Below are 12,057 nucleotides of genomic sequence, written 5' to 3' on the forward strand. Positions count from 1 at the left end.
TCTTTCAAAAGTGAGAGGTTATGTTTAGTTTCGTGAACGAAGATCTGCAGACTCTGGAAATACTTCATTTGAAGGGGCTGAATTGTTAAATAAAATCGAGCAATGAAATTGATTATTAACTCTACATACGGAGAAAATGATTTCGCAGATTCTTCATTTCTTTCAAGAAACCTAGGAACTAAGGTAAGGAGCGAATGGATGCAGCAATGAAATCCGACGTTGCCAAAATTATATTCGCGCGAAATTCAAGATTACAAATGACATGAGGTGTATTAACAATCGAATACATTCACTCGATAATCAAAAGGATATCTTTCATGAAAGAAAGTTAACATCATTTTGAAATTGATCTACATTGGTTGTCAAGTGAACACAGAATTATAATATGGTCTTTTATTTTAATAAATCTTATTTTCTTGTTTGAACCAACTGATAAAATACACTATACTTCAAGTAGTAGTAGTAGTAACAGTCGTTTATTGCAAATATAAGCATATAAGCAATTGGCCATCGACCTGAGGTCCTTCAGCCTATAAATTTACACTTTAATATATAAAAATGTTACCATTATATATTAACATAAAACATTACTTAATTTGTTTATTAGAGTCTCTGTTGGGTGTTTTCTAGTTGAAATGTTTACATCTTTATGATATTGGGGGATCACTTCTTCTAACTCTAACAATCTAGAATAAAAATTTTTATTTAGCCTATTGATCCTCTCCTTGATTGGCTCAATTCCTGTTGCTGAGAAAAGCAGGTGGTTTGGGGGATTATGCAGAACATTGTTAGGGTGCCTCATTCTAGTGATGGTCCTCAGTGCTGTCGTTTCTGCTACCTCCAGATTTTTAATTGCTGGGGCTTTGCAATTGGCAAACAGTGGATGGGCATATTCCAGTAAGGGTCGACATATAGTTTTATATATTTTTGTGGCACTCTTTATGTTGATACCCTGTTTCTTATAGGTTAGCTTTGCAAAATATTTCGCTCTAGATATGGTCTTTTTTTTAATTAATTTTGTGTGTCTGTTGAAATTGTACCTGTTATCGATTTGGACTCCCAAGTATTTTATTGATGGGGATGGTGTTACAGACGTACCATTAATGATTATATGTGGGGATCCTTGAGAAATTATGTGATCGAAGATTATGAGTTGTGATTTGGCTGGGTTAGGTGTTAGTCTCCATTTAAAGAACCATTTGATAATGTCATTTACCAGAAGCTGTAGTGCTTGCATGCAAGTCTCTAGAGATTTTTCGTGAACAATCAACGTTGTGTCGTCCGCAAATTGCAATATGTATTTTTTCTTTGTGGTCTTAGGGTAGATGTCATAACCATAGAATTTGTATAGTGTTGTGGAAAGTGGAGATCCTTGTGGTGTTCCTTGCTGTGGAGAGAAAGATGTTGAAAATGAGTTGTTTATTTTGACCGTCAGCTTTCTGTTTTCCAGAAACTGCTTGCAGAGTTTTATTAAGATAGCAGGGCATTTTATCTTGTTCAGTTTGAAAAGTAGTCCCTTGTGCCACATGCTGTCGAATGCTTTTTGTATGTCCAAACACAATGCTGAAGTTTTCAGTTTACTGAGAGTAGCATTTTGTACATTTGAAACCAATATTGTTAGTGGGTGGTTTGTTGAATTCCTTTCCTTGAAGCCAAATTGGTAATTGGGAATGTACTTGTTTAAATGTTTTTCCAGTATGGATTTAATTATTTTCTCATAAAGCTTTCCCAGCACGGGCAACAAAGTTATTGGCCTATAATTGGTAACCTTGCTCGAGTCTGAACTCGTTTTGTGTATATTAATTATAAGACCTTTTTTCCATATTTCTGGGAATATAGAGTTATTCAATTGTATTTTCTTGATATTTTGCTTAATGTTGGTGGAAAATAGTACTAAATCAGGAGTACTCTCAACGTTTCCCATCAAAAACGTTGCATCCGTTAAAGCCTTGGAAAATTGCCCACTTTCCAAAAAACTATTGATCTGCTTGTTCTTAGCTCTATTCACATTGAAGTCTCCAATAATAATGGCATACTTGTATTGGGACGCTTTTATGAAAATAGTTTCCTCTATTTTGGCAGTGGGATGTATGTAAGTTAGGAAAATATGCAATTTTTCCTCTTTAAAAGGGATAGTGAAATGCGTCACTTCGTTTAAAGGGTTATTGATCACTGGTGGATTTGCTTTGCCACATTTGATGTTAGGGCTACACTGTACTATGCTTCCACCCCTTGTGTTCTGTATCACATGTCCTATTCGTTGAATTGTTGTCCAATTTCTGTAATTTGTTGAACTCGTCTCATGGATTTTTGCCTCTACAAACATGGCACAAGATATTTCATTTTGCTCAATAAAGTGATTAATTATGTGTTTTTTGGGGATGTAGCTGTTAATATTGCTGTAAAGTAATTTAACCATCGATGTGAACTTGAATATTATCATTGGAGTATAAGGGTTCTGTTGGAGAGGGCTCATCAGTATCATCTAGGTCGAACATAAGAATGTAGAATCTGTTACCGGTAAAGACCACAGTTGTATCAATGTTGTACTGGTTGATGAACCTTTTCTTCATTTTCATTAATAGCTCGTTCCTGTTCAAGTTTTTGGGTTTGTTTAACTTTCGACAATATGTATGTATGATATCGTCGTGGATGGATATAGGTGCATGAATTCTAGTCCTTTTTTTTGCCAAGTCCTCAATTTCCCTGGTTTTTCTATTTATTGATTTGATGTTAACATTCGGGATGCCTTCTATAGGTTTTTTGGGGTGCTTGGGGCACTTTAAGGACCATGCCAAATGATCCTCTGCATTACAGGCCACACATTTTGGGGTGTTATTGGAAGTGCATTGGTTCATTTTGTGGGCTCCTTGGCATTTGGAGCACTTTGGTAGACTTTTACAGTTTTCTGTAGTATGATCAAACTGTAGGCATTTACTGCATGGAACTGGTGTTGGATCAGGGGGATGACTGGGAAATACCATGTAGTGCCGGTTCATATAAAATAGTCCATTATTCAGAAGTGTTTCGAATGATTTAATATCTCCTGTGATAATTCGTATGTAACCTGTGGGACTACCGTAAGTTCTTGACACTATTCTTTTGCAGTATCGATGTTGTATTCCCAATGTATTTAGCCGTTGCGAAATTTCTTCATCTTTGATGCTTTTTTCCACAGCTGCAATGACTATGGAATATGTTTGCTGTGGCTCTTTTCTTTCCCTTTTCTGGGTTTGATTCTTGGTTTCTTTGAAGTCGGCAATTTTCTTTTCATTTTTGAATTCATGTAGTGCTTTTTCGAGAGCTGTCTTTTCCGTATTTGATTTCAGTAGAAAGCCTAGTTTTGTCTTCAATATAACATCATCAGCATTTGGGAATTTGGAACTCCAGCTTTTTGACATTTGTATTCTGTCGATATTGTTGTTTTCGGGAATAATGTAAAACAGATGCGAATATTCCATGTTTTTAACTTCATTCATCCTTGGAGAAAAATTTTTGTATGCAGTTTTGGGCTGGTTGTTTTTTAGTTGATTGGTTAATGAAGTTTGTGTTGTTGTATTAGCAGTAGATGTTGATGGTACATTGGATCTATTATCCACATCCATTTGTTCAGGATTGTTTGTTGTTTGTGTGTTTGTTAAAAGAAGTGGTTCTTTGAAAGTTATCTCTGGAGTTTTGTTTTCGTTTTTCTTCTTCACATTTGTCCTTGCCTTTGTTGTCTTCTTACGTTTTTTCATTGTTGTAACCTCCTTATTATCTTTTTCCTCTTCAGAAGTTCCGCAAGTAGTGGAAGGGCCGCCGACTTGAGACATTTCTGATAAAACCTTCGAGATGATAAATATCATCTTCATGTATCAAGATATCTGTATTAACTATCAATTTTTTTCAGTGAGGGTCATTGAAATTTCGAAAACAAATCGAGAAGTGGCCGACGTTATACCCAGAAAATAATCAGAATGCTAGGTTTTGGTCCATACACCATTCCAGAAAGGAAAATATGTTAGAATCCCGATTAAATATGCTGATATTGTGGTTTCTCTAGTTTTTACCTATCATTATAAAATGTCACTCACCTGACGTCTTATTTCCATAATAATATTTCGCTCTTCGAAGCAGCTTTGATATGGAAAAACATGCAACAGAAATGGCCAAACATATCTTCTCAAACTTTTATCCATTCCAGAAAAAAACACATACTTTCTCAAGGACAACTCATCCTCGAGTTGGCCATGCTCTGTGAAAAGAGTCTGAAAAAGGTCAACAGTCAATTTTGGAACCTGGCCCTCTTCTGGGTGTAATTCTAAGTCGGAAATATCCGGTCGGCATACCATAAAATGACGGTAGGGAAGATTCACATCGCATCCTGAAAAATTTGAAAAAATTCAATATCTACTCCCTTTTTTGCATCATCATGTTCATTATGAGATAAGTAAACAAACACTTGAGTCATAGAGGGGATTTTCCTGATTGATAGATCTACTTCAATGGTAAAGAGATAACTGGGTGAGGTCATATGAGGTTTCGAAAGATACCCTATTTGTTTGCAATCGTCACCATTTTCTTATTCACACAAAACTAAAAGGACGGATTAACATTTCAATGGAGTATTGAATTTCAATGGGATTTCCTGCAACTGGACGAAAGAGAGTTGAACTTTGATTATGCAGATAACGAACATTTGTCGACGAAATTAGGTAATGCCATGAGAATGAAAAGAACTGTTAAATGCCCAATGCGAGAATAATTTTATTATAGGTGATAAAATATTCAATATTCAACTAGATCGAATTCGCAGTCCCCACTCTAATGAAAAATCGCAGTAGGAAGTGATTCAGAAAGTCCATTTGAACATTCGATAATTCATCACTTTCAATGAAATTATTCTCGCACTAGGCGATTGCATTTCTACAGTTGTCTTCTTTCTCGTGGCATTCTCTGTGTTCGGCGTTGAATTTTCGGAAACTGTATATGGTTGCTTCCTATCAATTTCTAATAACCCTGTGGGCGTATTAACAGTAACCCCTATAATCTTAGGGGATTCGAGTGACACCTTATCATTTCAGTGTCTAGTGAGATCTTGACAAAAGCAGACCTATTCATAGCGCTGTAAAAGTGAATGTTGAAGAGAAAGTCGAAGTGAAAGTGCCCACTAGCGAAGCTACGGAATATTTGATTTCGTCTGTGAAGTTTGTGTAGGTTCTATACGTGTATGTGTTTTCGGAATTTTAATTCGTTAAAATTTCCAGAGTCTGTGTTCATGTGCCAGAGTCCAGATCTGTCTAGATCGTTGGTTCTGCAGAAAGCATCAGGTGAGCTTTTTTTTCGTATCCGTTCCCTGATTTTTCTCATAGCGTAGAAAATTTTTGATGAGTCGTTTTGTTTTCATGCATGAGATATATTTTTTTTTTGTCTTGAAAAATTTCATTTTGAATTGCTTCGAGTAGAATAGTAATTGTAAATTAGATTTTGAAACGTCTGACCCTTCGGACTGCGATTCCGTAATGGAAAAAGACGCGTTAGACGTCCTGTCCGAATACGGTATTTTGGGAGAGGAGAACGCAAGTTTAAGAGCGAGGGTGAATGAGCTGGATAGATGCGTATCTAGCTTAGTGGCTGAGATTAAAAATCTCAGGGAGAGGCTCGAGTTGCAGGAGGGAAATAAGGAAAGTCCTTACTCCAAAGCACTCAAACAAATTGGTTTCAAAAATTTTCAAGAAGTGACCTTACCGGTTCAAAAACAGAAGATGGAGGTGGTCAAAACCCCTCAAAACAAAATTTCCCCACCCGCCGAAAGAGTGAAAAAAGATAGCTCCTCGTCGAATGAAGACTCAAACAAAAAAAGAGTCTTGGAAACCCCAGCCCCACAGAAAACCACTGCAGTGGAGGAGAGAAAAAAAAATCCCCACAGTCACCCTGAGAGGTACGTCAGAATGGACGTCGATTTCAAACGCGTCAATGGAAAACGGCATCAACTATAGCCGAGCGACAACTGTGAAGGACGCAATTAGGATCGTCCCACAAAGCCCACAAGATCACCGAAGGATGACTGAATTCCTCCAAAATATCAACAGAGAGTTTTACACCCTTCAACGAAAGGAGGAGAAGAAAATTTACGCGGTAGTGAGATGCCTACCGATAGATGCAGATATTCCTACGTCCCTTGAGGACCTCAAGGATCAAGGAATCGTTGATGCCGAGGTCATAAGGATGACCTCGAACATTACTAAGAAGCCAATGCCCTTACTACTAGTGAAAACCCAGAATAAGGGCATCTTCGAAATCAAGAGGCTGTAGAACATGAATTGTGTTGTCAAACCAAAAAGAAGGACAGCAGTGCCTGGACAGTGCTATCGTTGTCAACGGTATGGACCTGCCCAGAGCAAATGCACATTCCCATGGAGGTGAGTGAAATGCTCCGGTAATCACAGCTCCAAGGAGTGTACGCTTACCAGGAAGAATGACGAACGTAATGCTTCTTGCGTCCTTTGTGGAAAACAAGGTCATCCAGCCAGCTACAAGAAATGTAGCGAATGGAAATTGGTCACAAAAAAGAACAAGATATCGCCAAGATCGAACCAAACCAGCTCGAGGCCAACACAAAATACTCCGAAGCCAGCCCAAAACTCTTCGGTAGTGACGAAACCCCAGGAAACTGCAAACAAAGCAGTCAAAGAGACGGAGAAACCAGAGAAAAAGACGGCAAAGGTAAAAACCGTCAAAAAAGCCGAAACCAGGAAAGGAATTTCTGGAATCTCTGAGGAACTGGATAAGTTCACGGAAAACCTCCTCAGCACGATGATGCAGAATCAGGAGAAAGAAATTGAGAAGAAGATGCAGGAAATTATTAAGAATATTTAATGGCTGATATGACGATAAAGAACAATCTCATAATCGTCTCTTGGAACGTCAAAGGATTGAGAGCCTGCAGACCCAAATTCGAAGAACTGTTTGAAGAGAAGATACCAGATTGATGTCATAGCTCTTCAAGAAACAAAACTCAACCCCAACGTTGGAATAGCATTTCCCACTTACGATATCTACAGAAATGATTGACCTAACAGCACAGGTGGCGTTGCTATACTGGCTAGAAGAAATATGGATCACCATTTAGACCAAATATTCAATGGTCAAGAAGTAGCAGCAATATCGATTATTGTGAATACCAATCGAGGACAAGTGAAGATTATTTCGACTTATAAATCACCGGATGAGGACATGCTGGAAGAGGATCTAAAAATGCTACTAGAAGGAAGACACCCGAAAATCCTAATTGGTGTTCTTAACTGCAAATCGCGGGAATGGAACAGTAGGGTGGAAAATACCAACGGGAGAAGACTGAAGATTTATGCTGACAAACTTGATGCAGTTGTGATAGGACCTGATATACCGACCTACATACCAAGAGTAAATGGACTACCCGATGTTCTGGACATTGTCGTAATGAGAGACATCACTGAAGAAATCAGCATTGATACAATAGAAGACGGAACTTCAGACCACAATCCCGTAGAATTCATGGCGAACTTCAGGAGAAAATCACGGAAATTCCCCAAATAAACATCCGGGATGAATTAGATGAAGCAGTTGAAAAATTGGAAAATCAAATGAAAGAAGCCTATGAAGAAAGCACCAAGAGAATAAGGAAACCAATTCCGAAACATTCACATGGAGTTACGCCAAGGGATATGAAGGAACTTATTAAAAAAAACCGAAGACTCAAAAAAATCTACAGAACAACAAGAAGAGTAGAAGAAAAGAAAAAACTGAATAAGCATAGTCAGCTATTTAGAAATGCTTTAACAGAACTGCGTAATAAGAGATGGCACCAGAGATAAACTCAATACAATAGATCACTCGGCTTGGAAAATGCAAAAGCGCTTACGACGGGAGCGGACAGTTATACCCCCACTGCATGGAGCAAACGGAAAGGTATATACGAGACTTGAAAAAGCCGAAACACTTGCCGACTCAATTGAGAGAGAAGCTAGAATAAACTACAGAAATGATCATGACAATGAAGATTTGGAAGAAGATGTAACGTGGTTACCTCGGAGAAAACTTATCTCGAGCGCCAGCTATTCTTTTCACTAGGAAGAATAGCGAACCTACCAGAGTAGCTACTAGTCGCAGAGTTCGCTGTTATCTAGGGTGGTAGCGATAACGAAGTAGTCAAAATCAAATTATGTACCAGTTTATTTACACCTTCGGAAACTGATTATATATACAACGGAAATATGTGTAGGTATAAAATATGAGCGAATCGATCAGCAAACATACATTCTGGAAATTCTATCCGATCACGAGCACTTTGTTAAGCTCATAATAATAATAATAATAGTTTATTTTACCCAACAGGAAATTTCCCAATAACAGGGTAACATATTGACAATGAACTATATGACAATTATTCAAACAAAATTACACATTCAATGATACAACAATAAACAATAACTGCCCCGAACTAAAAAAAACAAATTAAACTTAAGTTCATCAGCAGCCCTGTCCAATCGATAGACCGGAGCTTAATCAAGTATGTTAGTCCGAGGTCGAAAAGTTGATGTGGTCCTCGCTTCAATTCTTGGTACACGAATGTCAACCCTGGACAGTAGATGAGGTGAATCAATTCCTCCAGTCACAAGCTTTTGCGCAAATTTAGCGCACTTCGCTTCTGTCTCTCCTGCAACGTTGAAATTCGCTCTTCGATGTGAGGAACAAAGCTGAAAGTCGAATCAAATTACAATCCCAAATCGCGAAACCGATCTCCACTAGCGATAAGACAATTACCGATAGAATAATTGAAGGTGAGAGGACGTAAGCTTCTCGTGAAAGTGACCTTAAAACACTTTTGTATATTTAAAATGAGTCCATTGCGCGAGCACCAAACATTAACTAACTCCAAGCTGGACTGGAGCAGCTCTAAGTAGTTCCGCGTATCCTCAGGTAAAGTTTGAAGTCATCTGCATAGGCCAAGGCTAAGCAACTGAGAAGAAACAGAAGATCGTTGACAAAAATTATGAATAACAATGGTCCAAGATTAGATCCTTGCGGCGCACCAGACGACAGACAAAAGACTTGAAGCCATTATAAGACACATGACTCATTCTTCCCTTCAAGTAAGATCTAATCAGGTCGACATATGCTGGACTAAGGCCAAAAAAAGAAAGTTCATTCAGCAACATACGGTGATCAACCGAGTCGAAGGCTCGTGAAAAGTCTGTGTAAATAACGTCAACCTGACCTCCATCATCCAGAGTCTCCGCGATAAACTGCGACAATGTTGCCAAATTCGTGACCGTAGACCTGCCCCGCATGAAACCGTCTTGCATTGCTTATATATGTGGTCTAACATTATGACTGATATTAGCTTATAAAGCTTATTCATATACTTTTTCAAAGTTACACAGTACAGAAATTGGTCTATAGTTCCCTACTTGTGATTTATCGCCTTTTTTGAATATCGGAACTATCCGGGCTCTTTTCCAAATGGTGGGAAAAATGGAAGTACGCAAGCTGACACAGATGATGCGATGCAGAGGTTCAGCAAGCACAGAGCTACAGTTTCTGATGAAAAAGGAAGGTAGCTGATCGTCGCCAGCAGTGGTTTTATCAGGAAATTCATATTTAACCGGGTACAATGAAAAATCAAAAGTTGTTCCATAAAATGCGCCAACCAGAACTGACGAAATGGATACTAAGGATGACCTCGCTAAGTGAAATGACTTGCTATACAGTATCGGGATGTAATTAGTTGTATTTCTCCAGAAAGAAATACAACCATGGCGGATCTATTCGAGACTTTCATTCGCTACCCCAAGGGCTACGCTAACCGACTGATAGCGAAGTTTTATTCTATTTCGTCTATTTTGAGCGCAACTACGGGATTTCACTGACGACGAGCGGTATCTCTCATTCTCCACCCCAAGGGTTTACGCACCGTGACTGATTGAAAAGAAGAGATTTCGGTTTAAACCATAGATTAAATAGATGGAACATAAGCTATTTTCCAGACTGTTCATTTTTCCAATAATTCCCACTTCCTGCAACCACCAATGAAATGAATTTTCGCTTGTATTCCCCTCCTGATCGCTTCAAAATTTCTAAGACGGCGTGTGTACTTGTAATTGTAAAAATATTATTTCAATCATTCACGTCGTAATATTTTGGAAAATATGCAACGATGTGCCGTAAAAAAGTATGTTTGAAATAAAAGTGCATTTATACATGGAAGAGGAAAGCGATTCACTTATTCCGGTAAGTTTTGGATATTTTATTCCTGTTTGAGTACACGACTTTATGAAATCAGGGGAGGGAGTTAGGGGACGCCAGGGTCGAACTCTGTTTGAATACGATCCAATGATTTGTGCTTACATTGAAATATTGAGTTTGTACCTTAAAATATTGAGTTTGTACATTAAAATAATTGATTTAAATTTTAGTTTTCCAAGAAATAAAACCAGACGACCAGACCAGACTGGGTCTTGAAAACAATTTACACTTCTCTCACTCCAGACTTCAGTATAATGAAAGAAATCGACTTTTAATTTGAAAAAGATACCATCCAGAGTGATGTAAGATAGGTACATTACCACTTTTTTAACTCGCTCTCTTGTCTGAATATCACTTTGTTTGGAATTTCGCAAGTGATTTCTGACAACTTCTAGTTTTGAGGTGAACTTGAAATTTGGTAGATTCTCTTTCTCCTATAATAAATCATGCTTTTTTATATGAACATCCTTCCTGGTTTCAAGATGAACAGTAGAACGAGATTTTAATTGCTTTAACAATGCTTTAATTATAGCCAATACTGTGCCTGTCATCAGTACTGGAGTTTTTGAAGAAAATGGAAGGAAAATGGGATCAAAATCATCAAACATGAATGCCAGTTTAGGATTTGCAGAAATGAAAGTGTCTTGTAGTTCAAGAATAAAACAAGTAAGATACATACCCACCCAGGGTGTTACAAAAAATTCTCTAAACTACTATGGTTAATAGAACTCGTCTTAGGAATGAAAATCCATAAAAATGAGTAAAGGTCATGTTTTGAGGCACACGGCGTTGAACCTTTTTTGATAATCAAAAAAGTTTTCTTCATTTGTAACATGTATTTCAATGGCAATGTAAAAATTATGCTACTACTGTAATTATGAACACAATATTATGACCATTCAAATGGAGCTCGGATATTCCCATTAGTTATTGAATGAAAATGTCTGTTATCAGGATATTTCGAAGTGAAATTTAAGTTGAAAAATTTTTGCAGGAATAAACACGCGGAGAACAGAAATTGAAAAACAGCCAATTGAAGTCGAAACCGATTTGAGACGACGAGTGTGTCGTCAGTACTTCAAGAAATAATTTGCTACCCTACAAGCCGTTGTCTATTCATTGGGAGGAAAAATTGAAGATGAAAGCTTGAAAAGCCGAGGCAAATACCTTATGAAAAATTTCTTTGAAGACAGCTGCATGCATAAAAAACATAAATATGGCAATGACCTCAAACAATTTGCTTTAGAGTAACATTATTATTCAGTTATAGCTTACAGTTTCGTTAAAATTGCTCTTAATTATGATGCACTTCAACACCCAGAAGCACTTTTGAGGTGGTATGAAAATTTGAAGGGGGAAGCAGGTTGTTGAAGTATTTGAGTTGCTGAAAATGAAAGTTTAAAACACTGCTTATTAGTTGATATGCAATATAACTTAATTGAATTTATAACTGCCCATAAAAGAAAAAATGATGCTTTATCACGAATTTAGGGATTCTTTCATGGCTAACTCTATGCAAAAAGAAATCATTTCTATTTGATTTCACAATCATTGGTAGATGTTTATAGTATAACATTACTTTTTCATTCCACCTAATCTGTTCAAAAGAATTTCTTCAATGAACAAACTCTTTCAGATTCTCATTATACAAATTCCATAAAATTCAGCTGCTTCCACTTCTATTGATCTGAGAATTAACCATTTTGAAGGGAATTAATTTGATGAAAGTAATTTTTAGTTTTTAGTATATACTTGGTGAATAAAATTTCAAATAATCTGTATGTAGGTTAA

General features: G+C 37.3%; 1 protein-coding gene across 2 annotated transcripts in view; it reads right to left on the reverse strand.

Annotated features, from left to right (window-relative positions):
• The window catches only part of LOC123318072 (TBC1 domain family member 16), a 443,130-nt gene that overhangs the window by 154,001 nt on the left and 277,072 nt on the right, over positions 1-12,057 (reverse strand). Inside the window, exons 3-4 of one of the 2 annotated variants that reach the window (XM_044904769.1) lie at positions 4,329-4,363; positions 4,074-4,247 (exon numbers count right to left, since the gene is read on the reverse strand). In XM_044904769.1, the coding sequence (XP_044760704.1) occupies positions 4,074-4,247; positions 4,329-4,363 (209 nt within the window). Of the gene's footprint in view, positions 1-4,073; positions 4,364-12,057 lie in introns of both variants that reach the window. The other variant, XM_044904768.1, reaches the window with a different exon arrangement.

This window comes from Coccinella septempunctata, chromosome 7, assembly GCF_907165205.1.
Source record: "Coccinella septempunctata chromosome 7, icCocSept1.1, whole genome shotgun sequence".
NCBI lineage: Eukaryota > Metazoa > Arthropoda > Insecta > Coleoptera > Coccinellidae > Coccinella > Coccinella septempunctata.